This window comes from Lepidochelys kempii, chromosome 14 (genome assembly GCF_965140285.1).
Source record: "Lepidochelys kempii isolate rLepKem1 chromosome 14, rLepKem1.hap1, whole genome shotgun sequence".
Taxonomy (NCBI): Eukaryota; Metazoa; Chordata; order Testudines; family Cheloniidae; genus Lepidochelys; species Lepidochelys kempii.
This window is the reverse complement of record NC_136393.1, coordinates 46,618,457-46,645,715: the sequence shown is the minus strand read 5'-3', so window position 1 is coordinate 46,645,715 and position 27,259 is coordinate 46,618,457. Positions and strand designations below refer to the sequence as shown.

The 27,259-nt window shown below is 55.6% G+C and overlaps 1 protein-coding gene across 1 annotated transcript; it reads left to right on the top strand.

Annotated features, from left to right (window-relative positions):
• Nucleotides 1-3,355: 3,355 nt before the first annotated feature.
• PPP1R18 (protein phosphatase 1 regulatory subunit 18) lies at nucleotides 3,356-26,097 on the top strand. Its single transcript, XM_073311131.1, has 4 exons — nucleotides 3,356-4,021; nucleotides 4,680-7,322; nucleotides 24,340-24,547; nucleotides 25,263-26,097. The coding sequence occupies exons 2-4, from the start codon at nucleotides 5,268-5,270 to the stop codon at nucleotides 25,280-25,282; spliced, it is 2,283 nt and encodes a 760-aa protein (XP_073167232.1). The 5' UTR covers nucleotides 3,356-4,021; nucleotides 4,680-5,267; the 3' UTR covers nucleotides 25,283-26,097.
• The last annotated feature ends 1,162 nt before the right edge of the window (nucleotides 26,098-27,259 follow it).

Genomic DNA, 27,259 nt, shown 5'->3' with positions numbered 1-27,259 from the left:
GAGCGGGCTGGGAGCCGGGGCTCCCGGGTTCTATCCCCAGTTCAGCCACTCTCCACTTGACACGGCGAGTCACTTGTCTTTGCCGCTGTGTCCCTAGCTGTGAAACAGACGGTGCTGTAACAAGTCTGGGGTGCCCTATGCATGCTTCTCGTCTTGGCTGTTGGGAGCTCGGCAGTGCTGGGAAGAGAACTGCTCCGCCCACTCCAGAAACACCATCCTGCAGCTAAGGGAAAATAATCGCTGCTCTGCAGATGGACAAGAGCCCCTGACCGACAAGCAAGCAGTTATGATGCTCCCTGCTAGGGAGTGATGTTGGTACATGCGCCCTTGCCATGGCATTGCATTACATTTCCCCAGCAGGGGGCAGTGTGCTGGGTGCACCCTCGTCATTGCATTATACCACATCTCTCCAGTCGGGAGCCGTGTTGGTACAAGCACGCGGGCCGTAGCATTTCATTCTCTCCCCACTAGGGGGCAGCGTTGGTGCCGGCACACGAGCCATAGCATTTCACTGTCTCACCACCAGGGGGTGGTGTTGGTGCAGGCGCACTGGCCATTGCATTGCATCTCTGCATGAGAGACGCAGAGTTGCTATATAACAGCGGTTTTCAACGGACCCCTGGGGTTCTGCAGACTATGTTTAAGATTTCCGGGGAGGGTCCACACTGCCATTTGAAATTTTTTTGGGGGGGTCGCAAATGGGGGGAAAAAAAAAGTTGAAATCCACTGCTCTATGGCAATGCTTCCGTTCCCCCCCCTCCCAGGAGCGAGGTGGGGTTTGACATCTGCACCCCAAGGTTGCTCTTAGCGAGACAGGCAGGGGGCTGAATGCTGGGCTGGCTGGGGAGAATCCAGGCCCTGTTCCAAGGGCCGATGCAGGGGACTGTGGCTATGACATAGATCTACCGGCATGTGTGCGTCATGCATTCCTGCTGGATTAGACGGAGCAGACAGCTGGGGGCCGCCTCAGCTAAGGCTCTTGTCTGATCTGAAGGGTCAGGCGGGGTTAGCACCGGAACAAGGTGCTGCAGGGAGCCGGGGGGGGGGGTGGTCTTGAAAAGGGGCACTGTCCCCTGGCACTCACCACTGATACCAATGCCCTAGTGCAGCACTAGGGGGTGCTGTGCTGGAGGAAGTTGGTAAACGTCCCTTGATCCCTTTTCCCAAGAGGTGGGGTGGTAACCCCATTGTCCTGGCCTAATTCCCACGTATCTTATTCTAGTCCTTAGGCCTAAACCCCGCTGCGCTTTGCAACTTTAACTGGCCACAGAAGTCCCCTCCTAAAGTGTTGTACAGCTCCGCTGGGTGCTGTTCCCCAGCTGCCCCTCCCCAGAGGTGGCTGCATCTCAAGGCTGGGGGAGTGAGCCCCATGCAATGTCGCTGCGAGGCTGTTCCCCAGCTGCCCCTCCCCAGAGGTGGCTGCATCCCAGCGGAAGGGCTTGGCGCTATTTATTTTACCCTGCAGCTAGGTTTACAGAACTGACTTGCTTTTGGTGGGCTCTCTTGAAAGAGGCACCCTTCGCCTCACCTAGAGAGGTTGGCTCCTGCCTCTTGTCCCAGTTAAGCCGACGAGACCTTGGGGCTGTCTCTGTAGGAACCCAGGGAAGGGAACCAGAAGGTGCAGTCTCTCGAACAGACCACCAGGGGGTGGTGGTGTATTAAAAATCACTCCAGGTGTTGAAAGAACAGGAGGACTTCTGGCACCTTAAAGACTAACAAATTTATTTGAGCATAAGCTTTCGTGAGCTACAGCTCACTCCATCGGAAGCATGCTCAAATAAATTTGTTAGTCTCTAAGGTGCCACAAGTCCTCCTTTTCTTTTTGGGGATACAGACTAACACGGCTGCTACTCTGAAACCTGTCCAGGTGATGAGAGACCCTACCAAAACAAACTAGTGTCCTTCCCAGGGCTACTGGGTGAGCCTAGAATAATGAGCAACCCCCAGTACGCCTGAGAGACCCTACAATAACAAACTGGTCGGCCCAGCAGCACCAGTGTTTGTTAGTTACCCTACAACAACAAATCAGCAAACACCCACAGGAAGCCCTACAATAACCAACCTTCCTGCACTGCCCTTGTGAATGCAAGGGGCTCCACAATCACACACTGCTGTGTGTTGTCCCCGTGCTCGCCAGCTGCCCTGCAATAACAAACTGGCCCACCCAGCCCCAGAGGGGAGGAGACCCTACAATAATAACCGCCTGGGAACTCAGGTTGGGAGAGCCTAGTTCTGGAGGGGGATTGGAGAGGGATTAAGTGGTGCTGGGTGGGTCAGGGCTGGGAGTGTCGGGGGGAGCCCAGACTGGAGCCAGCATCTTGACCTGAACAAGGATGCACCCCCAATCTTCTGCAATCCTGCACCCCCCAAGCCCTGACAACCCAAATTCTGCCCCCCAAAAGCCCCTATCTGGTGGGGAGGGATAGCTCAGTGGTTTGAGCATTGGCCTGCTAAATCCAGGGTTGTGAGTTCAATCCTTGAGGGGGTCATTTAGGGATCTGGGGCAACTATGGGGGATTGGTCCTGCTCTGAGCAGGGGGTTGGACTAGATGACCTCCTGAGGTCCCTTCCAACCCTGATATTCTATGATTCTATTATTCTAATCTGTACCCCTAGATCCACAGAGAAATTGCTTGAAATCCCCTGGGTGCTTAGAGGTTCTGGGGATCAAGCCAAAATCCTCAAATCATTGTGCCCCCCCATAGCCCCATGCAAATAGGGGGACATTCCCAGATCAAAAACTGCCCCCTGTGCCTCTAGAGAACCTAGGAGCTCCTCACAAAGAACACCCCCATCCCAGCCCCACCCCCTGATCCCCCCAATCCACACAACCTCCCCATCCCAGCCCCACCCCCTGATCCCCCCAACCCATACACCCTCCCCACCCCAGACCCACCCCCTGATCCCCCCGCCTCACACACCCTCTCCCATCCCAGCCCCACCCCCGATCCTCCACCCACACACCCTCCCCCAGCCCCACCCCCTGATCCCCCCATCTCACAGACCCTGACCCCTCCATCGCACACACCCTTCCCCATCCCAGACCCACCCCCTGTTCCCCCCACTCCACACACCCTCCCCTCCCCGAAAGCCCCCTCCTCATTGACCCCACCCCTTCCCCCAGACTCCCTCAATGCCCCCCTCTCCTGAGAGCCCGCCCCCAACCCCATAACCTCCCCCTTCCCCCATCTGTCCAGATCCGACCCTCCCCCCAACACACACACTCCAACCCCCCCCAACTCTGCTACCAAAGCCCCTCCCCTCGCATTGTGTCCTCGTCCCCTTCTGTTTATACACAAAGACACCCCCCACAGCTTCCCCCCCTGCCCCTCCTCCACCCCCCCCCACCGCATCTCGCTCCTCTCCCAGGCTTTGGGGGGATGAGCCAGGCGGGGATTACGGCTCTGCGGGCGGCTCAGCGGCTGGGCCAGCAGCGATTTCTCCCTAGGGCCCCGCTGCCTCCTGCCAGCGCTTCCCCCGCCCCGGCCCCCCAAGCGGGGCTGCGGATCGGCCCCCCACCCCCCAAGGGAAGGCTCGGAGGAGGGCGCCACCAGACTGGGGGAGGGGAGCCGCATGGGGCCGTGAGAAGCCGCCGCTGAGAGCCGGGAAATTCCCCCGGACGCCTGGGTCCCTCCGAGGTGTCGATCTCATACACCCCCCCCACACACACACATTGTGATCCTTGCCCGAATGCCGGGGTCCCACTGATCCCCCCCACCCCTCCAATACGCTGACAATAGGAGCCTGCGAGCTCCTTGCCTGGACGCCTGGGTCCTACCGAGATTTCTACCCGCAATCTGACGCTGACAATAGGAGTCTGAGATCTCTTTGCCCGGACGCCTGGGTCCCCACTGCGCTGGATCGTCGCTGACAAAAGGAGGTTTGGAACCTTCCCCTCCCCCGCACGCCTCGCCCGGACGCCTGGGTTCTGAGGAGCCCGCAGAGAATTAGAACCCTCCCGCGCCGAAAGGAGCCGCCTTTTCGCCGCCCGGACGCCTGGGTTCCGCTACTTTCCTCCGGGGTAATTATTCTACCCCTTCTCTCTCTCCCTCTCCATGCTGATTGACAGGCTTCATTCCAGCTCCCTCCCCCATCCGGACGCCTGGGTCCCATTGCCCAGCTTGCCTGAGCCATCGAGGTTTGGAGTCCAGGGTAATTTCCACCCACCCCCACCAAAAAGTTCCCCCCTCCCCCGACACACCCGTCTGTGCCCGGACACCTGGGTTCCTCTGAGCCATCAAGATTTGAGCTCTCTGTGGGGTAATATATATCTCTTCCCTCCAAGATTTACACTCCCTTGCTCGGACCCCTGGGTTCCATTGTCCACCAAACCTAAGCCATCCTCCCGGACTCCTGGGTTTCCCCCCGGACTCCTGGGTTCCACCCTCCACCCGGTTTGAGCCATCCCCCCACCGCCCCCCATCCCCTGGACTCCTGGGTTCCCTCCCCCACACCCGGACGCCTGGGTTCCATTGCCCACCCAGGTTGTCCCTTCCCCCTCCCCGGACTCCTGGGTTCCATGGGGGGCCAGGATTCCCAGCCGCGTGCGGGGCTGTCAGCCCGGCGGGTGGGGCGAGCAGTGCCCGCCCCCTCCGGAAATCGCCAGGCTGACACAGGCGGAACTTTGGGGATTTTTTTCATCTTTTCCTTTTTTTTTTTCTTTCTTTCTCTTCCTCCAGAGCAGGGGCGGGGGAGAGCAGGGAGCCCCTTGATTCCTCTGCCGGCTCCGCTATCCCTCCTTCCCTGCCTCTCTCTCTCTATCCCTCCTTTCTCCCACTTCCTCGTTTCTTCTTTCCTCAGACCCCTCTATCCTTCTTCCATTCTTTCTCTATCCTTGCTTCCCACTAGTCCTCGTTCCCTGACTCTCTATCCCTCCCTTCCTCCGGCCTTACCTTCCTCCTCGTAAACTATTCCTTCATTTCTGCCCCTTTTTCTCTCTCCTCCTCCTCTTAAACTCTCCTTCCTTCCCTGACACTCTCTCTATCCTTCCCTTTCATCCTCTTAAACTCTCCCTCCATTCCCCCTCTTCTTCCATCCCTCCTTCCCTGACCTTCACTCTATCCCTCCCTTTCATCCTCTTAAACTCTCCCTCCATTCCCCCTCTTCTTCCATCCCTCCTTCCCTGACACTTTCTCTATCCCTCCCTTTCATCCTCTCAAACTATCATCTATTCCACCTCTCCCTCCATCTCTCCTTCCCTGCCCCCCTCTCTCTCCCTTCCCCCCATCCCCACTTCCCTCCCTGCCCCCCACAGCCCCGGGGCAAGGATGGCGTCGGCTCAGGCACCAGCCCTGCCGGAGTGGAAGCTGCAGCTGCTGGAGAGGAAGCGGAAGGAAGAGGAAGAGGCGCGACGTAGAGAGCGGGAGCAGCAGGACCGCATGGCCAAGATGCCAGCCTGGAAGCGGGAGATCATCGAACGCCGCCGCGCCAAGCAGGGCTCCGGCGCCTCTTTCTCGGACCCGGAGGGCGGTGGCGGCGGAGCAGGGCCCCCCTCAGCTGTGGTGGGGCTGCCCAGCTCCGGGATGGGCCAGGAGGAGAGCGCCGTGCTGCAGGAGAAGATTGGCCCGGTGCACCAGAATCCCTTCATCCAGCTGGAGAAGCGGCGCAAAGAGACGGCGGCGCCGGAGGCCGAGCCGGCTGGTGCCAAGGCCAAGCAGTTGATGGAGCTGTACAGCCAGCGCCCCGGGGTGAGGACCCTACGGGCCGACAACGTCATCATCATCGAGTCGGTGCCGGGAGCGGCGCCGCCGGGGGCCGAGCGGCGGGCCGAGGCCAAATCCGGCAGCGTGGAGTCCCTGAACGAGCTGCTGGCCCGGCGCGGCGGGAGCGTGACCGAGATCCGGGCCGGCGAAGTCTTCATTGTCAAATCGGCCCTCAGCCGCAGCGTGGAAGACCTCAACTCCTTCGGCCAAAGCCACGGCGAGGCCGATTGCCAGCTGGGGGTCCCGGAGCAACGCCGCGGGCGTGTCAGCAAGTTGCTAAGCCGCTTCGGCCAGGAGGACCCACCCCCTCACCCACTCAGGTCCCTCAGCACCGAGAACCTCGCCGATGGCTCCTACGAACGCCCCCTGGCGGCAAGGAAACCACCCGGCTCGGCCCAGCGCCGTAGTGGCACACCCAGCCCTCCCCGCGACCTGCCAGGCCTGGCCCCCTCGCCACCTCCCTTCACCGTGGCTTCCTACCGCAGCCAATTTGAAGCCAGGTCCGAGGCCTGGCCAGAGAGCCCTCCGAGGCGCTCCCCCACCAGCAAAGCGTGGGGCAGGGAGGCCGCCTCACCAGAGAGGGGAGCCAGGCTTGACGGTGGCAGCCCTGGCCTGGTGGTGCCGGGCCCTCGGAGCAGGGAGGCTAATTCACCGGACAGGGGAGCCTGGCACTGTGGAAACACATTGGCCATGGTGCCAGGGCCTCAAGGCACGGAGGCCGCCTCACCAGAAAGGGGAACTAGGGGTGATGGCAATGTCATGGCACCAGGACCGCGAGGCAGAGAAGCCGCCTCACCGGAGAGGGGAGCCAGGCTTGGCGGCGGTGCGTTGGCCATGGGATCGGGCCTACAAGCCAGAGAAGCCGCCTCACCGGAGAGGGGAGCCAGGCTTGGCAGCGGTGCGTTGGCGGTGGGATCGGGCCTACAAGCCAGAGAAGCCGCCTCACCGGAGAGGCGTGACGGTGCTGGCATTGGCTCGGGTGCGGTGATACCGGGCCCACCGGGCAGAGAGGTCGCCTCTCCAGTCAGTGGGGGTAGAGCAGACAACGGAGACGCCTCATCCTCAGGCCCGCCTGCCGACACCATCTTGGATGCCGAGGCCCAGGCCAAAGCCGTGGCCAGCCTGCGTCTGCACTCGCGCAACTCCTTCGTGGTGGTGCCGCGCCGGGCGGCCGCCTCCCCTCCCCCAGACCCCGGTGAGGCTCGGCAGGAAACCAGCACTTCTCCTCCAAAGGCTGCCGCTGCTCCGGCCTCCACTTCCTCCTCCTCCTCCCCTAGCCGCGAGCAGCTTCCCCTCCCGGCCAGCACCGAGGAGCCGGCCGAGGGGGAGGCTATGAGGCGCGGGGGCCGGGGGCCCCGGGAGCTGGGGGGCCCCTCTGCCCTGCCCCACCCGGCCGTGCAGCGCCGGAGTGGCAACACCATCACCATCAATCCCCGCAAGGCGCCGGCGCCGGCCGTGGAGAACGGCGTGGAGGGCGAGGGGGGCCCCGCGGCGCCCGAGAAGGCGGCTGGCGCGCCACTGAAGAAGCGCTACCCGACGGCGGAGGAGATCCAGGTGATCGGGGGCTACCTGTCCCTGTCGAAATCCTGCCTGGCCAAGAATGACCCCCACCGCAAAAAGGTACCAGCGCACTCCTCACTCCCTCCTTCGCTCGCTCTCTGGCGTTCCTCCTTTCCCCCGCTCTCTTTTGTTTTCTCTGCTTCGTGCTCTCGCTTTTCACTCTCCCGCCTCTCAGCGTTTTTATCCGTTCTTTCGCTCTTTCTTTCCTTCCCTCCCTTTCGTTCGCTCCCGCTCTCGGCTGTTTCATTCTTTCCCGGCCTCAGCGTCTCTCACTCTTTCCCTTTTTACTCTTTCTTTGTTTTGCTCTCCTTCATTCCTCCTCTTTCTTTCTCCCTCCTCTGCTCAGTCCTTCACCCTTGTCCACATTCTCTCTTCCTTTTGCTTCTCTCCCGCTTTTCCCTCCCTCTTTTCATCCCTCCTTCTCTCCTCCCCTCATTCCTTCTCCTCCTCCTTCAGGTGCCTAACACAGGGCTCAACGTGGGGACGCCAACCCCAGCCGTGGGGCTGTTAGCCATGGTTGACCTCTGCCCTCCCGCCCGGGCCCAGCTCCCATTGGGCAGCGTCTCTGGCCCTCGTGGGCCAGGGATATAGGGCACGTGGTGGAGGCCGGGGTTGTCATGGGAGCCACAAGGATGTGGTCCAGGAACATCCCCACCCTGTTCTCATGGTGCTAGAGCAGGAAAGGCGGGGGACGGACTGTGGAAATAGGGTGGTTGATTCCAATTCCTCCAGGTTTGGCTGGGAGCCGGCGCCCCCTAGAGGGGAAAGGCCCCATATCCCATTCCCCACCCCTCTGAGCCAGCCAGTTCCTTTTGGAGTAACCTGGCTTGAGTTTGTAGCTGGTTTATGGGGGGTGGAGGGGCAGGATATGGGACCGTTCCCCTATAGGGGATGCCAGTTTCAATCTGGCCCCAGGGCAGGGGCACTGGCTGGCTTGGGGAGGGAGTGTAATGGGATATGGGGCCCTTCCCATCTCGTGGGGCACTGGCTCTGATCTGGCCTCAGCGGGGGATTGGCTGGCTCAGGGGTATGGGGAATGGCTCACAGGGCCTCTCCCCTCTAGAGACGCCGATCCAGCCCCACTCTGTCACTCCCATTCCACAGCCCCAATGTGAAATGAGTTTGTTCGGCCCCAGGCCACTTCCCTGTTGGCCCAAAGTCTCTGGCAGCCTCAGTAGAGAGGCTGAGGGCTGGATGGGCCTCGAAGCCCCCTCTTTCCCTCTCACCGGGGATCCCTGCCAGTGCCAGGCTAGGGACACAGTGGCAGGGGCCAGGTGGGGAGGGGGCACCGGGAGGGAATGGGGTGATCCACAAAAGCCTTTTCACACATGTGACCCGTGCCGGGGTCTGGGGTTGCCCCTGGCCAGATGCACACAGTGGCTGGTCTGTTCTTTGCCTCATAAGGGGATCATTTAGCAGGGACAGTCGCTAGGCAAGAGGCATCCCTGGCTAAACTTTGTGGCTGAACGTCAACAGCATGCAGCCAGAGTCTCTCTGCCCAGCCTCCTGGCACTAAAAATGCCCCCAGTGATATGAATGTGTGCCTGGGGGGCAGACCCACTAGCACTGGCTACAGAGCCCAAGGAGGCAGCTGGAAAAATCTTTCTACCGTGTAATGTTCATTAAAGAAAAAAACTTGAGGATCCTGGAGTAACTGCTTTGAAATACTAGAGTATTTGAGAGGAACCGATCACAATACCATCTTGAACTGGTATTATATAGTAAATAAATATAGTATGTGAGTAATATGGGGTCTAGTGTAATAGTATCATACAGTAAAAATACTAGAGTAATGGGCCATAATACCATTAGACTGCTCAAAATTACTACAGACTATAGTGTACTTGAGCGTAACAGGGAACTACTTTTAAATTGCTCTAGTATTATATAGTAAATATGGTATCATTTTAGAGTAAGAGGCTATAGCACTGTTGGATTAGCAGCTCAAACATACTGCAGACTATTAGAGTACTCGAGAGTAACGGATCAAAATACGATTACATTACTCTGGTATTCTATAGTGAATACGTTAAATACCAAAGCAAGGGGCTATAATAACGTTAGATGCACCATTGCGCAAAGACACTGCAAACTACTAGACTGCTCGAGAATAATAACATCACACTACTCTTAAATTGCTGCAGCATTGCTCAAAATTACTTCAAAAACACTGGAGTACTTTGGAGTAACAGGTTGCTAAATCACCATATTATATAGTAAATACAATAAAGGGCAAGAGTATTCTACAGTGCTAAGCTGTATGACTCTTCAATGGCTGCAGTATTGCTCAAATTACTACAGAGTGCTAGAGTAACATCACAGTGTTGTTAAATTGCTGTGGAGTTACTCAACATTACTGCAAAGTACTAGCGTATTCCAGAGTAACAGATGACAATACCGCTAAATTATTCATAGATTCATAGATTCATAGATATTTAGGTCAGAAGGGACCATTATGATCATCTAGTCTGACCTCCTGCACAATGCAGGCCACAGAACTTCACCCACCACTCCTAAAAAAGACCTCACACCTATATCTGTGCTATTGAAGTCCTCAAATTGTAGTTTGAAGACCTCAAGGAGCAGAGAATCCTCCAGCAAGTGACCCATGCCCCATGCTACAGAGGAAGGCGAAAAACCTCCAGGGCCTTCCAATCTGCCCTGGAGGAAAATTCCTTCCCGACCCCAAATATGGCGATCAGCTAAACCCTGAGCATATGGGCAAGATTCATCAGCCAGATACTACAGAAAATTCTTTCCCGGGTAACTTGGATCTTACCCCATCTAAAAACCCATCACAGGCCATTGGGCCTATTTACCATGAATATTTAATTACCAAAACCATGTTATCCCATCATACCATCTCCTCCATAAACTTATCGAGTTTAATCTTAAAGCAAGATAGATCTTTTGCCCCCACCACTTCCCTCGGAAGGCTATTCCAAAACTTCACTCCTCTGATGGTTAGAAACCTTCGTCTAATTTCTAATCTAAATTTCCTAGTGGCCAGTTTATATCCATTTGTTCTTGTGTCCACATTGGTACTGAGTTTAAATAATTCCTCTCCCTCTCTGGTATTTATCCCTCTGATATATTTATAGAGAGCAATCATATCTCCCCTCAACCTTCTTTTAGTTAGGCTAAACAAGCCAAGCTCCCTGAGTCTCCTTTCATAAGACAAGTTTTCCATTCCTCGGATCATCCTAGTAGCCCTTCTCTGTACCTGTTCCAGTTTGAATTCATCCTTCTTAAACATGGGAGACCAGAACTGCACACAGTATTCCAGGTGAGGTCTCACCAGTGCCTTATATAACGGTACTAAAACCTCCTTATCCCTACTGGAAATACCTCTCCTGATGCATCCCAAGACGACATTAGCTTTTTTCACAGCCATATCACATTGGCAGCTCATAGTCAACCTATGATCAACCAATACTCCAAGGTCCTTTTCCTCCTCCGTTACTTCTAGTTGATGCGTCCCTAGCTTATAACTAAAATTCTTGTTATTAATCCCTAAATGCATGACCTTACACTTCTCACTATTAAATTTCATCCTATTCCTATTACTCCAGTTTACAAGGTCATCCAGATCCTCCTGTAGGGTATCCCTGTCCTTCTCTAAATTAGCAATACCTCCCAGCTTTGTATCATCTGCAAACTTTATTAGCACACTCCCACTTTTTGTGCCCAGGTCAGTAATAAAAAGATTAAATAAGATTGGTCCCAAAACTGATCCTTGAGGAACTCCACTGGTAACCTCCCTCCAACTTGACAGTTCACCTTTCAGTAGGACCCGTTGTAGTCTCCCCTTTAACCAATTCCCTATCCACCTTTCAATTTTCCTATTGATGCCCATCTTATCCAATTTAACTAATAATTCCCCATGTGGCACAGTATCAAACGCCTTACTAAAATCTAAATAAATTAGATCCACTGCGTTTCCTTTATCTAAAAAATCTGTTACTCTCTCAAAGAAGGAAATCAAGTTGGTTTGGCACGATCTACCTTTTGTAAAACCATGTTGTATTTTGTCCCATTTACCATTGACTTCAATGTCCTTAACTACCTTCTCCTTCAAAATTTTTTCCAAGACCTTGCATACTACAGATGTCAAACTAACAGGCCTATAATTACTTGGATCACTTTTTTTCCCTTTCTTAAAAATAGGAACTATGTTAGCAATTCTCCAATCATATGGTACAACCCCTGAATTTACAGATTCATTAAAAATTCTTGCTAATGGGCTTGCAATTTCTTGTGCCAATTCTTTTAATATTCTTGGATGAAGATTATCTGGGCCCCCCGATTTAGCCCCATTAAGCTGTTTGAGTTTCGCTTCTACCTCAGATATGGTGATGTCTACCTCCATATCCTCATTCCCATTTATCATGCTACCATTATCCCTAAGATCCTCTTTAGTCTTATTAAAGACTGAGGCAAAGTATTTGTTTAGATATTGGGCCATGCCTAGATTATCCTTGACCTCCACTCCATCCTCAGTTTTTAGCGGTCCCACTTCTTCTTTCTTTGTTTTCTTCCTATTTATATGACTATAGAACCTTTTACTATTGGTTTTAATTCCCTTTGCAAGGTCCAACTCTACTTGACTTTTAGCCTGTCTCACTTTATCCCTACATATTCTGACCTCAATAAGGTAGCTTTCCTTACTGATCCCTCCCTTCTTCCACTCCCTATATGCTTTCTGCTTTTTCTTAATTACCTCTCTCAAATTACTTTGATGTTCCATAGTAAATACAGTAAAATACTAGAGTAATAATGGTACTGTTAAATTACTATAGCATTACATTAAATCACTTGTAAAAGCAACAGTGTCATTGTAGCCAGGTCAGTCCCAGGATATTAGAGGGACAAGGTGGATGAGGTAATATCTGGTATTGGACTAATTTGTCTCTCTCACCAACAGAAGTTGGTCCAATAAAATATATTACCTCCCCCACCTTACCTCTGTAAAGCACCAGGGTATTCTAGATTAACAGACGGTTAAATTACTGCAGTAATGTCCCAAATTACTGCAAAGAGCTAGCATATCCTACAGGGCTATGTCAAGATACTGTTAAAATACTGCAGTATTCTATAGTAAGTGATTTCGAATTTTATGGTGTCCCAGTGAATAGATCAAAATACTGTTACATTTTTTCAGTGTTGCATAGCAATTACTTTAAAAAATACTTTGAAGTACTGAAAGGGTGGGAAAGTAATGGATCTCAATACTGTTAAAATACTACAGTGTTGTATGGTAAGTACTCATAAATACTGAGACTAATTTTAGTGTAGTCTACAGTATCAGATCACAGTAGTATTAAACTACTACAGTACTCTCTATGGTAATGCTTGCCAGATAAATACAGCTTTGCTCTAAAGTAGTCAATATACTTTTTAAAAATAGGATCCTATTTTAGCTAGTCAGTCTGTATATCATCCATCTGCCTGTGCTCATGTCTCTCACTTTCTCTGTCTTTCTCTCTCTTGAATCCACATACACAACTGTCTATCCATCTAATCACCATATGCATCTGTCTATCCATCTCTCTAATGCATCCATCCATCCCCTATGGGCATCATCCAATCCCCATAAATCCCCCTCCATCCATCCAGTCCCTATACACCCCCCCCCCCGCCCATCCAGTCCCCATGTCACCCATCTCTCTACCTCATCCCATATGTGTTTGTTTCTTTATCTAACTCCCGATCTTTCCCCTTTTAGGAGCAATGGCAAAGACTCATTGCACAAACCTACATGCTCTAGGGGTAGGTGCCCCCATGGTGACCCAGCCAAGATAACCCCCTCCTACCTGCTCACTCCCATGCCACCATTTGCCTTGGCCCTTTAATGCTCTAGTCTAGCGCCCCCTGATGCTGGTCTGCTCTAGAATCCTGGGCTCCATTTCCTATGCTGACTTCGACAGAGCGACCTCCATTTACAGGGGCTGGGCCTCATTGTTTATGGCTCCAGCATCCTGTCGTGCTGCAGCAGGGACTGTTACTCCAGAATACAAGTGGGGAGTGTTACTCTAGAATGCTGTCGTGGTTTTCACTCCAGACTATTGTGATCAGCCATGACCCTGCAATGGAGCCCAGTGCTGGCACTTGCAGCACCAGGGCCTTATCTGTAGCTCTAGAATACTCTGGCGACAGTTGTTCTAGAACACTCTGGCGCTTAATATTACTCTAGAAGTGTGTGGCGACTGACGCTCCAGAATACCCAGTGGCTAATTACTCGACAAAACAGGGCTGGAACACAGCGATGATCGCTACTCCAGCAGTAACAACTGTTCTTGAACACAGGCTGTGATGTTCCAGAAGACAGCTGCGCGTGCCGCTCTAGAATGCATTGGCGGTAATTGTTGGTCTAGAATGCAGGGCCTGTTGCACTGGAATGCATGGGGGGGCCTGTTGCTCTAAATCAGAGTGGAAGCTCTAGAACATGGGACAAGGCAGCTGAGCACTCGAGAACGCACTATGTGTCAGCCTGGTGTGCAGCGGAGGAGGGGGGTTGCTCTAGAATGCATTGAACAGACAGCAAGTTGCATCTTCAGAGCGTGTGGTGGGGTCAGGCTGCCTCTCTAGAAGATGTGGAGAGGGCTCTATAACGTAGTGGCTGTTGCTCTAGAAAGCTTTGGAGGTGTCTGGTCCTGTACAACACACGGGAAGGATGGCAGCCTGCATGAGAGGGGCGGGCTGTTGCTCTGGAATATAGTGGAGGGCACTATTTCTCTGCCATGCGGTGATTGGGCAGAGAGTTGAAGCTCTGGAACAGGGGGTTGTGGGGGCCTGTTGCTCTAAAATGCAGAGAAGGGAGGTGAGCTGAAGCTCTACAACATGGGGGGGGGGTTGTCTCTCTGGGTTACAGGACCTGGCACACGGGAGTGCAGTGAGAAGGCTTGTTGCTCTGACAGGCAGTGAAAGGGAGGTGTTGAAGCTCTGGAAGATGAGGTTGGGGATGGCACTCTAGAACACGGGCATTAGAACTCGGAGACAGCGGAGAGGCCTGTCACTCTGAAAGGGTGTGGAGGGAGGTGAGCTGAAGATCTAGAACACGGGGCCGGGGGGAGGGGGGGCTGTCGCTCTAGAACGCAGAGGTGGGGGTGTGAGCTGAAGCTCTAAAACATGGGGTTGTGGAGAGGCCTGTGGCTCTAGCATGCAGCAAAGGGGGTTAGTTGCAGCTCCAGAACATGGGGCTGCGGGGGGCCCTGCCACTCTAGAACGCAGCAGGGGCGCCTGTTGCTCTAGGACCTTCCAACATCTGTACCGAGTCGGGTCAGTTCGCCTTCCCCAGGACAAGCACCCTCTGCCCCAGGCCCGGCGCCGTCCTTCTGCGCGGTCCTTTCGTGACCCCCTCGAGGGCAGATTCCTGCTCCGGTTTTTCATCACAAACGGACCTTTCACCACAAACAGCTCTTTATCTTCCAGAGGGTCTGGAGCAGCCGGGTGGCTGGGATCTCCGCCCGGCTTATCCCTCCCACGCAGGCAGCGGCCCTTCTGCCCGGAGAGATGGGGCCAGCTTGCTTGCTTGCTTTGTCCCTCCCTCCTTCACGCTCTACCCTGGGGCTGAGCCCTCACTCCACCCAGCAGAGGAAGCCCTGCTGACCTCAGCTGCTGAGGGCCATGCACTCAGCTTCTGCCTCCCTTTACCCTGACCTGTGGAGACCTGGGGTGGGGGCAGGGTGACCACTAGGGCTAGCAGCTCAGAGACTGGCCATGGGGCTCCCTCGAGCCGCGAGAGAGAAAGACTAAGTCCAACCAGCTTAGCTAGGCTAAGGGGAGATGTGGTGATACATCTCTGATGGGGGAGAGGGCAGGCTTAGAGGGTTGTGATGGGGAGGATTGGGGGGTATCCCCAGCTCTGAGAGGGGCATGGGGTCTAGTGGGTTACAGCAGGGGGGGCTGGGAGCCAGGACTCCTGGGTTCTGTCCCCAGTCCTGAGAAGGGAGGGGTGGGTCTAGTGGATTGAGGTGGGTGGGGCTGGGAGCCAGGACTCCTGGGTTCTGTCTGCAGCTCTGGGAGAGCAATGGGGTCTAGTGGGTTACAGCAGCAGGGGCTGGGAGCCAGGACTCCTGGGTTCTGACCCCAGTTCTGAGAGGGGAGGGGGGGTGTCTAGTGTATTGAGGTGGGGTGGGGCTGGGAGCCAGGACTCCTGGGTTCTGTTTCTGGCTGTGGGAGGGGAGTGGGGTCTAGTGGGTGGAGCTGAACTGAAGGACAGTAAGAGATTTCAATTCATTGTATATAAATCAGACATAAATCTATCTATCTGTTTATCTATCTATCCAACCCCTTCTCTCCCACAATATTCCTCTCTCCATCCAACTGGGCTTGCTATCTGTGCTCTCTTTCTTCCCTGGACTGCACCTCCCCCATCCCCAATAGCTCATTCAGGACCATAGCTCCTGCCACCCCCTGTTCCCCATTCTCATGGAGGCCCATAGCCCTGGTGGTCCACTGGTCAATGACTGGGCTCAGGCCTGGTGACATGAGCCTTGTTCCTCACCCCACGCTGGGGAGTCTGGGGTGGCTCTTGTCTAGGCCCCAGGGCCTTGCCTGCCTCTCCGAATCCCTTTGTCCTTCCCCGGCGTGCTCCTGCAAACTGCCGAGAGCCGGGAGCAGGGGCATGGGGTGAGTGTGCAGGGGATGCCAGGGCTGGGATCCCTCCCTACTGAGCTCAGAACTGGAGAGTCACTCAGACAGGGCTCCGGGGCACATTCTCATTTGGGCATCATCTCCCTGCCCTCCTACAGCCTCTTCTGCCTGCTGAAATGCAGCTGCCTCTGGTGAGGGAGGGACGCTTCCCGAGCAGTTAAAGCAGGGGGAGGATGGCAAGCAGGACTCCTGGGTTCTATCCCCAGCCCTGGGAGGGGAGCGGGGTCTAGAGGGTTAGAACACTAGGATCTGGGATGTCAGGACCTCCTGGGTTTGATCCCTGGCTCTGGGAGGGGAGTAGGAGTTGAGTGGGTTAGAGCAGGGGGGCTGGGAGTCAGGACTCCTGGGTTTGATCCCTGGCTCTGGGAGGGGAGTAGGAGTTGAGTGGGTTAGAGCAGGGGGGCTGGGAGTCAGGACTCCTGGGTTTGATCCCTGGCTCTGGGAGGGGAGTAGGAGTTGAGTGGGTTAGAGCAGGGGGGCTGGGAGTCAGGACTCCTGGGTTTGATCCCTGGCTCTGGGAGGGGAGTAGGAGTTGAGTGGGTTAGAGCAGGGGGGCTGGGAGTCAGGACTCCTGGGTTCTAGCCCCGGCTCTGGGAGAGGAGCGCAAGACACAAAGAGAGAGAGAAAGAAAAAGCGAGCGGGAGCCTGAGAGGAAGACATAGGCCCCCAGAGGCTGTGCACGTGAGAGAGACAGCCGCAGACAGACTATCTGTGTCTTTGGGGGAAAGGGGAAGCCGCTGTCGGTGCAGAAGGACCCAGGGAGCAGGTCTGTGCTGGGTCTCAGACCAGCCCTACAGCCCTAGGCTCACCCCTGCAGCCTCCAGGACGCTGGATCACGGGTGGCGGGTTAGGGAAAGGAATGGGTGTGGAGGGGTAAAAGTGGGAGAAGGAAGGAGTATGAATGGGCAAGGGATGGCGTGGGGAAGGAAGGGGTGTAATGGGGTGGGGTGAAAGGGGGCAGGCAGGGTGTGGGGGGGAGGGGTGAAAGGGGCAAGCAGGGTGTGATGGGGGAGGGGGCCGGCTCCCATTGGCAGAAGCCACCCGGCAGGTTTTTCCAGAGGAAGTCATTAAAAGCACTGAGGTCAGCGTTGACGAGGTTGCCATGGTCACTGTAGATGTGGGGGGGGGGCACTTTAACCCTTCATCTCCCCCAGAGCCGATGCGCCTATAATCCCACCCCAAGGCTTCCCAGGAGCGGGCCGCTGGTGCCCTCACACCCCTAGCCTCAGCTCCTGGCCCAGAGCCACACGCCCTGCATGGATCTTGGCTTCATTTCGCCCTCGTAATCATGGACGTCTGGCTCCAGGGAAAAAGAAAAGGGGGACTTGTGGCCCCTTAGAGACTAACCAATTTATCTGAGCATCAGCTTTCGTGAGCTGCAGCTCACTTCATCGGATGCATCAAATAAATTGGTTAGTCTCCAAGGTGCCACAAGTCCTCCTTTTCTTTTTGCGAATACAGACTAACACGGCTGTTCCTCTGAAATCTGGCTCCAGGGACTGAGGCATGGGGCCTTTCCCCTCTAGGGGGCGCCGGCTCCCATCTGGCCCCAGGGGGCGGGCACTGACCCAGGGGGCCTTTCCCCCCCTCTAGGGGGCGCTGGTTCTGGAGTTGATCATTCCTGTCTGGATGCAGCAAATATTTCGATCTCAGCCCAGCCCCCAGCACGGCATGCGCCCCCCATCCCAACCTGCCCCTCCCCAGTGCTGGCAGCCTCAGCAGGGAAACCGAGGGCTGAACGGGCCCCAGAGCCCCAACTCCCCTCTGCCCCCTAGAGAGGATCCCTGCAGGGGCAGGGCTGCGGCCCATGGGCAGGGAACAAGGTGTGTTTGCATGGTGGGAGCTTAACTGGGCTGCCCCGCACTCGCTGTGGGCATTACCCAGAGGCCCCTGGGGCTGCCAGTCCTGCCCCGTCTTCCCGCAGTGCTGCAGCCTTGTTGAAAACAGGAAGTGGGGAACGTGTGGGAACGTGTGGGACGGAAAAGGGCGGGGAGATTGAGGCCTGTGTCAGCCAAAGCCTCGGGCAGCTTGCACCCGCTTAGGAAGTGGTTAGTGCTGTGCAGAGCGAAAGCAGCAGCTGGTGGGGGCAGGGCTGGGTTGGAGTCAGGACTCCTGGGTCCCATCCCCCGTTTTGGGAGGAGAGTGGGGTCTAGTGGTTAGAGCTCGGTGCGGGGGGCGGGGAGCTGGGAGTCAGGACTCCTGGGTCCCATCCCCAGTTTTGGGAGGAGAGTGGGGTCTAGTGGTTAGAGCTCGGTGCGGGGGGCGGGGAGCTGGGAGTCAGGACTCCTGGGTCCCATCCCCAGCTTTGCCATCAACCCTTTCTTGTGCCTGAGTCGTCCCACCTCCCCACCCACCAAACACATGTGATTAACCCTTTCCCACCCACTTTGACACCTTATGAACCAGGCCAGGACAGGATAAAGGGCACTCGGTGGATATTATGGGATAAGCAAAGAACTGTGGAGCCGCAAATCCAGCCCTTCAGGCCGCCCCACAGTGCCGTGAGCCCGGCCTGCGTTAATGCCATTTGGTATAAGAGCTTTAGAGGCGATTCCCCAAATAGCCCCTCTCTTATCTGAGCTAATTCCGATCTGGCCAGGGCCCAAAGGTCCTGCCTGGGCTATTGAGGGACAGAAACAGCGCCCAGCCTGCCTCTCCAATTGGAACCGGTGCCCCCTAGAGGGGGAAGGCCCCATTGCCTGTTCCCCATGCCCCTGAGCCAGCCAGATGCCCCAAATCAGGGCCAGCTCCCCTTAGCGGGTTGGGAGCTGTCAGCAGAGAAGCGGAGAATGGCTTGAGGACTCCTGGATTTAGGGGACTATCACCAAGGGAGACAAGAGGGACTCCTACACACCCCACCCACTCAATAGAGATTGGGGTGGGGGTGATTGGAACGGATGATGAAGGGGTAAATATGGCTCCCCCACGTGGGAATAACAGGGGGTGGGAATCCAGTCAGGGATCCCTACCCACAATCACTCCAGCGCCACCTAAGGCAGGCTGGGGTTGCTTAGCCCTTCGTTTACTGCAGGTCTCTGAGCGGGACAGGTCTGCAGGCTAGACTGGGGCTCTGGCCGGGGCGGGTTGGGGGGGGAGTTCTGTTTCTAGTGGATAGAGCCCTGAAGTGGGACTTGGGGCCCCTGGTTTCTATTCCTCGCTTGGCCACTGGCCTGGCGGGTTGCACTCAGCTAGTCCTTCGTTTCTCTGTGTCTTGGGTACAGCTGGGGATGGATAGATAGAGAGATCTATAGATAGATCTCGTGATGGGTGGATGGAGCCAAGGATAGGGAAATAGAGAGAGATATGAGAATGGATAGATGAGTGGATGGGTTGAGCTGAGAATAGATAGATAGATAGATCTGAGGATGGATGCAGAGGTAGATCTGGTGATGAAGGGATGGATATGTATATGCAGCTGAGGATGGAGAGATAGAAAGAGCTTGCCATGGATGGATGGATAAAGCCGAAGATGATCTGACAATGGATAGATGGATATCGCTAATGATGGAAGGATGGACAGAACTATGGATGCATAGAGGGACGCTTGGATATAGATAGTGTGGCCAGGCATCTAGCTGGTGTGTTTTGCCATCTATTCTCCCCAGCAGGCCAGACAGTCTCTCTCTGGCAAGGCAGTCCCTGGGCTGTCGTCTGTGCTCCACAGAGACATTGAGGGATCTGGTCAGGGAAAGGATACCGGACCTTCTCCAACACTGCAGTTCACAGAGTCCGGAGCTCAGGAGAGCCCCTGGGATAGTGCCCTGGGCTTCAGGCTACAGCTCCAAGGGGCCACCAAGAGTCCAGCCTATCCATCTATCCTTCCTCAGCTCTCAGGCAGAGAGAAAGGGCTGTGAGGAAAACAACAGGGAGGTCTGGATGGTAGGGGATGGGGGCAGCCAGGGGTGAAGGTTCCTCCAGACAAGTGATCTGGAGAAAGCATTGGAGATGCCACTGGATCTAGAGCGTTGGTGGCCTGGAGGGTCGGTGGGCCATATCTGGATATTCATGGCCATTTCTGGAAGGTTGTTGGCCCAGGCTGGAGATAGATTGCCATTTCTGGAGGGCTGTGTGATCCAGTCTGGAGGGACGTGGGCCAAGTCTAGAGGGTCTTGGGTCATGTCTGGAGATTCATGGCTGTTTCTGGAGGGCCGTGGACCCAGTCTGGAGGATCATGGCTCTTTCTGGAAGGCTGTGGGATCCAGTCAGCAGGGACAGGGGCCATGTCCAAAGGCTCTTGGGTCCTGTCTGGAGATTCATGGCCATTTCTGGAGGGCCGTGGGCCCAGTCTGAAAGGTTGTGAGCCCGGTGTGGAGATTTGAGGCCATTTCTGGAGGGTCATAGCTCAGCCTGGAGGGCCGTGGCCTTGGGCGGGGGTCTGTAGATATGGGGTTCGGTTTCTGCTCCCCCCTTCAGGGCTCTGGGGGCAGGGGGGAGAGCAGGCACGCTGATGGAGGTAGTCCTGGACGCCGGAGCGGAGTTGGGAGGCTCTTGGCACAGCTGTGCAGAGTTGGGACGGCAGCTGGATTCCCGGCCTCCCCTCCCCCTCCTGGCCAAACCAGGCCTGTTCACTCCTTATTTAGGAGCCAGGCAGCGGAGCGAGTGACTCAGGCACATTCCAGAGCTGGGGGGGGACGGGGACGGGAGGGGTGGGGCCCGGCAGCTGTGGGGGGTGGGGCAGGGAGAGAGAATGGGGGAGCGTGAGAGAGACTAAGGAGGAGAGATGAAGCCAGAGAGTGGGGAGGGAAAGGGCGGGATGTGAGAGTCACAAGGGAGGAGCCGCAGAAAGATGCAGAGAGACATATTTCATTTCTCCTTTTTCTCACTCCCTTCTTCCTCCTCTCTTTCTCTCGCTGACTGTCTTTTTCATTCCATCGCCCAGTCTCTCCCCTCTCTTTCCCTTCATTTCTCCTCCTCCTCCTCGACCTCTTCCATCTTGTCAGTCTCTGTAGGACTCTGGCATGTTCCCCTCCCTCCTCTATTCTCTCATTCTGTTCTTTCTTGGACCTGTCCCGTTCATCCACTCCTCACCCCTGTTTCCTCTCTCCTTTTTCCTGTTTCATTCCCCTGTTCCTTCCTCTCACAGATTTTCTCCTTCTGTTCTTTTCTTGGATCCTGCCTGTTCTGTCCTTCATTCCTCTTTTCCTCCTGTCTCATTCCCCTCTTCCTTTCTCTACCTCCCTCCCTGACTTCCTCCTTCTCTTTTCTTTGCCCTTCCACCCCCTTTAGTCACACATTCCCTCTCTCCCCCTCCTCTGCTTCTCTCTCTTCCACTCCCCAGTTTTCTCCTTCTGTTCTTCTTCTCTGTCAGGACTTTCCTCTCCTCCCCTCCGCCATGGTCTCACTCCCTCTTTTCCTCCCATGCCACTGTCACTCCCTTCCTGGATTTCCAGGTGCCTGTCTTTCCCATGCAATCTTTCATCTCCCCTCTCACATTGCCTTCTTTTCCATGCTGGTGTTTCCCCTCTCAGCCTGGCCCTGGCCTTCCACTTGCCTCTCTACCTCTCCTCTGGCCCTTCTTCCATCCCTCACTACCTCCAATGAGCATCCATGAAGCTATTATGGCCCTGATCCTCACCCTCAATTTCCCCAGACCGGCCTCGTGACCCCTCTTCCCCCTCCCCCCCAGCTCGTTAATAGACTTCAGTTAATTGCGATTAGCGGGGGATTAATTCCCATGGGAACCAATTCGGGAACAGATAAGATCAAAGATACACCCCCCCCCAAGTCACCAAACGGAGTGGGGGAGGGGCTAAAACTAGAATCATGCTAAGCAGGAGGGGTTGGGGCTGGGCTGGACTGGGACACTACTGGAAGTTGGGATGGGGCTGTCGGTGCTGCCCCCAATACCCCAGTGCGGCCCTAGGGGGCGCTGTCCTGCGGGGAGCAGGATGAGGGCTCGGTAGGTGGCACTGTCCCGTCACAGTCGGTGCTGCCCCCAATACCCCAGTGCAGCCCTAGGGGGCGCTGTCCTGCAGGGAGCAGGATGAGGGCTCAGTAGGTGGCACTGTTGCTGGTGCTCACCCCAATACCCGAGGGCGGCACTAGGGGGCGCTGTGCCACTTCTGGATTGCATAGAACATGGCAGCCCTGATCAGGCCCAGTCATTAAATCTCCCCTGGCACTTTCCTCCCGAGTTGGGGCATGAACCCCAGTGTCCTGGCCAGATCCCCCCACAACCCATGTCCAGTCTGCCTTCCTGAAATCCCCTGCCCCGTGGTTACAACTGGACACAGGATTCCCCTTCGCCTCCCCCTCTATGCCGCTGTGTGGCTGTTCCCCTGCTGCCCCACCCCAGAGGTGGCTGCATCCCACTGTTGTACGCAGGGCTCCCCCTCCCATCTCTGCCTGGCCCCTGCTCCTTCCTCTGCGCTATTTGTGGCCCAGCCTAGCTGCAGGTCAAGGTAGATGCTCTTGCCCTTGGGGAATCATCTTTCTCTGCAGGAGGGATATCTAATCTCATTTCCTGCAGGGTTTATCTCCTGCCAGGGCTTCTGCTCTGTGCCCAGCTGGGGTGCGGGCGGGGGCAGATTCCTGGCTGCCCTCCACCAGAGGCTTAGCCAAAGTGGGACTGCCATGGCCACACTGTCCTCAGAGGGTCCCCAGAGAGCTTCTGCCTGGGAGGACTGTTGTTATTATAGGGTCTCTTGGCATTATTTGGACTGCGTGCTGTGGTATGTTATTGTAGAGCTTCTTGGCATTACCTGCCTGGGCTGCGTGCTGTGGTTTGTTATTGTAGGGTCTCTTGGCATTATTTGGACTGCGTGCTGTGGTTTGTTATTGTAGGGTCTCTTGGCATTATTTGGACTGCATGCTGTGGTATGTTATTGTAGAGCTTCTTGGCATTACCTGCCTGGGCTGCGTGCTGTGGTTTGTTATTGTAGGGCTTCTTGGCATTACCTGCCTGGGCTGCATGCTGTGGTTTGTTATTGTAGGGTCTCTTGGCATTACCTGCCTGGGCTGCATGCTGTGGTTTGTTATTGTAGGGTCTCTTGGCGTTACTTGGACTGCATGCTGTGGTTTGTTATTGTAGGGCTTCTTGGCATTACCTGCCTGGGCTGCGTGCTGTGGTTTGTTATTGTAGGGTCTCTTGGCGTTACTTGGACTGCGTGCTGTGGTTTGTTATTGTAGGGTCTCTTGGCGTTACTTGGACTGCGTGCTGTGGTTTGTTATTGTAGGGTCTCTTGGCGTTACTTGGACTGCGTGCTGTGGTTTGTTATTGTAGGGTCTCTTGGCGTTACTTGGACTGCGTGCTGTGGTTTGTTATTGTAGGGTCTCTTGGCGTTACTTGGACTGCGTGCTGTGGTTTGTTATTGTAGGGTCTCTTGGCGTTACTTGGACTGCGTGCTGTGGTTTGTTATTGTAGGGTCTCTTGGCGTTACTTGGACTGCGTGCTGTGGTTTGTTATTGTAGGGTCTCTTGGCGTTACTTGGACTGCGTGCTGTGGTTTGTTATTGTAGGGTCTCTTGGCGTTACTTGGACTGCGTGCTGTGGTTTGTTATTGTAGGGTCTCTTGGCGTTACTTGGACTGCGTGCTGTGGTTTGTTATTGTAGGGTCTCTTGGCGTTACTTGGACTGCGTGCTGTGGTTTGTTATTGTAGGGTCTCTTGGCGTTACTTGGACTGCGTGCTGTGGTTTGTTATTGTAGGGTCTCTTGGCGTTACTTGGACTGCGTGCTGTGGTTTGTTATTGTAGGGTCTCTTGGCAGTGGGGATATGTGCACGTTGGTTTGTTATTTTAGGGCCTCTAGTAAGTAGTGGGGGTGCATGCAGTGGTTTATTATTGTAGAGTCTCTTGTAGTTGCTAAGACTGTGTGTGGAGGTTTATTATTGCAAGGTCTTTTAGCACTGGGGATATGAACACAGATTTGTTATCGTAAGGCATCGAGTCAGCAGTGGGAATCTGCATGCAGTGTTGTTACAGGGTCTCTCGTCAGGGTTCAGGCTATGTGTCGCTGGTTGTTATTATAGGTTCTTTTGGTATGGAAGATGCACATACTGTTTTGTTATTGTAGGGTCTCAGGTCAGCACTGGGGATGCAGACAGTGGTTTGACATTGCAGAGTCTCAGCTGTAGGGCTGAGTGCCACGGTTTCTTATTGTAGGGTCTTTCAGCCCTGGGGATAGGCACAGGGGTTACTGAAGAGTTTTTGAGTGGGCGCTGGGACCCAGCACACTAATCATGATTTTAGGGTCTCTCATGTGCTCTGGGGAGCCATCCACTGGTTTGTTTTTGTAGGGTCTCTTTGTGCTGTGGACTCATCCACTGGTGCAGGATCTAAGACCCTGGGCACTGATAAGTTATTGTAGAGTCACGCTTAAATGGGGGGCGGGGATGTAAAGCTAATCCAGTGTGGCAGGGGGCGGAGGCGGGATACAGGGCTAGATGGGCCCATTGGTCTGATCCTTCTGCCCCTTCCCCTGCAGTTGAAGATCTCGTTCAGTGAGAGCCAGCTGGAGCGCACCTTCCAGTACCCATCCGAGGGGTCCCTGCTGGAGGAGTTTGGGCCCCCTGAGGAGTCGGACGTGCTGGCCTCTGCCAGCCCCCACGGGGAGGATGATGAGGAAGAGGAGGAGCTGCTGCTTCTCCATCGCGGCCTGCCGGGTGTGCTCAGGACCAAATCCCTCATCGTGGGTGAGTCTCGGCGAGCAGTAGGGGGCGCTGGGCTTCAGGAAGCGGGGTGTGGGTCTCAGTAGAGGGTGCGCTCCCCTGGCAGTCAGCACTGGCCCCAATACCCCACTGCAGCACTAGAGGGCGCTGTGCTGCAGGGAGCAGGGTTGGAGGTTCAGCAGGGGGTGCTCTCCCCTGGCAGTCAGTGCTGGCCCCAATGCCCCGGTGCAGCACTAGGGGGCGCTGTGCTGCAGGGAGCGGCTTGGGTGGTGATGAAACATTCTGGGAAAGTGATTATGAAACAGCTGCTGCCAGGTCCCCACCCGTGGGAAAACCTCTTGCTTTGCCAGCCATGGGCATTGGGGCTCCATCTAGTGGCCAGATGGGGGAAGCTCAAGGGTGTCGGCCCACTGGCCTCCAGCAAGCCCTGGCGCAGATGCATCCTGCCCTTTCCAATTGAGACGGCTCTTGCCAATTGCTCCCTACCCCGGCCCCCACTGTCCCCCCCGCCCCCCGCAGGAAGGCCAGGCACATGCCCTTCCCCCTCCTCCAACATCCATCAGGCACTGCTGCTATGCTTACAACACCCAGCTCGGGGGGTGGGTGTTGGGGGGGTCTAGTGGGTTAGAGCAGGGGGCCTGGGAGCCAGGACTGCTGGGTTCTGTTCCCCTGTATGTCCCTGCTGGGTTTCCCCCTCTCCCGTTCCCTACTCATTTTCCCCTTCTCTTTCTTCTGGCAGATGAATCCTGCAGGCGGTAACCCCGCAGAACCCCCACTCATGGTGGGGAGACGGGGCGGGTGCAGAAGGTGCCCTGCCATGACTGGGTCCCGACTGGCCCCTTCTGTTTCGTCTTCCAGTAAAATCCCAGCAAGAACAAGGACTGGAGGGAGCTCGGCTGCAGTTTCCCTGGCTGTGCCTAGGCTAGAGCAGCCACCCTCCCATTTGACTGCTCCCCTAAGGTCCAGAGAGCCTTCAGGAACAAACCCACTGCAGCCAGCAGGGGGCGCTCTGCACCACCTGGACTGTGCTGGGAGAGCCCATTCCCACTGCAGCCAGCAGGGGATGCTCTGCACCACCTGGACTGTGCTGGGAGAGCCCATTCCCACTGCAGCCAGCAGGGGATGCTCTGCACCACATGGACTTTGCTGGGAGAGCCCATTTCCACTGGGGGCGCTCTGCACCAGGTGGACTTTGCTGGGAGAGCCCATTCTCACCGCAGCCAGCGGGGGGTCTCTCTGAACCATGTGGACTGTGCTGGGAGAGCCCATTCCCACTGCAGCCAGCGAGGGGCGCTCTAAACCCCATGGACTTTATTGCCACCAAGAGGTCACCTGGTCTACCTTCAGCCAAAGGTTAAAGGTCACATCCCCTCCCGAAGATGGGTATGAATGGGATAATTATGGGTGGGAGGTGGCAAAGAAAACCAACCCCCCACCATACACACATGCATTTTTTGTAACTCTTGAATCCTTTTTCTAGGGGGCATCATCCAGAAGGGAGAACTTTTGTTTTCCAATTTTTACTTCCTAATAATGCTGCCAGGGTGGTCAGAGTTAAGGGGATTGTAGTTTAGGAGGGGGTGGGGGTGGGGTTTATTGGGGAAGAGAGGGGAGGGGTCACTTTGTTACTTGATAGGGTCCAGTCATAATTGCAGAGGAGCGGATCACTATCGGAGGGCGGGGCAATCTGTGACTGGGGTGGAGCCAGTTGAGAATGGGGCAAAGCCAGTCAGTATTTGGAGAGTGGGGCAAATTGCTACTTTGCAGGGGTGGGTGGGCCATTTGCAAGTGTTCTGGAGCTAGTTACAGATGGGACCATTTTTATGTACTTCAGGCAGGACTAGTTGTGTTTGGTGGGGAGTGGGGCAGTAGGCGGTTTGGGGGTGGGAGGTGGGAGGTGGAGCCAATCAGGAATTGGGGAGGGACCAGCTGTGACTGGAGATGGGGGGAGGAGGTGACTGAAGTGGAGGGCGGGTCAACGGTGTGACTTCCTGTTTTAGCCATCCCACTTCCTGTGTAGGTGGAGCAATCTCACCATCTTTTATGGGTGGGGGAGGGGGGTCGTGACATTCAGAGCCTCTGATGGGCAGGCGTGGGAATGGAGGGACAGTGGAATTGGATGTGTGGGGACAAGAATGAGGATGGAGGGAACGAGGAATGGGATGAGTGCGGAGGGTGGGGCACGGATGGATGGATGAGCTCCTCCTCTGTGAGTTTAGTTCGTTCTCGTTATTATTAATTCATTTTCCTTTGCACTGGGAGGAGCAGCCGCATCCTCACCCGGGACCAAGGGTGCGAGTGAATGAACAAGTGCGGCAGGCTCCTCCCCCTGCCCAGGGAGCAGGGGCAGACGTGTGGTCACAGGGGAGTGGGGTTCAATGAGGCATCAGCCCCCCCCCCCACACGCCCATTTAACTCCCACCCTGCTCTGAGCAGGAGGCACTGATGTTGCGTCTGAGCTCTGGCAGGGGGAGGGAGGCTGCATCCGGCCAGTTCCAATAGTGTTTTTTTATATATATATTATAATAATAAAACAGATGTTGCACGTGAAGCCGCCCTCCTGTCGTCTATGGCCCACGCAGTCTGGGAGGGGTGGGTGCTGCCAGGACCTGGCTCCCACGCACCCCCTGGGAATGAGCTGTGGGCACTGCCAGGACCTCCCATGCACCCCTTGGGGATGAGGGTTGGCACTGTCAGGTCCTGTGTGTCCCCTGGTGGTGGCAGCTCTGCCCTGTG

Coding starts and splice junctions, on each gene's coding strand:
- PPP1R18 (XM_073311131.1), top strand. CDS start 5,268: ATGGCGTCGGCTCAGGCACCAGCCCTGCCGGAGTGGAAGCTGCAGCTG. Junction 7,323..24,339: donor ATGACCCCCACCGCAAAAAG/GTACCAGCGCAC, acceptor CTTCCCCTGCAG/TTGAAGATCTCGTTCAGTGA. Junction 24,548..25,262: donor GACCAAATCCCTCATCGTGG/GTGAGTCTCGGC, acceptor TTCTTCTGGCAG/ATGAATCCTGCAGGCGGTAA.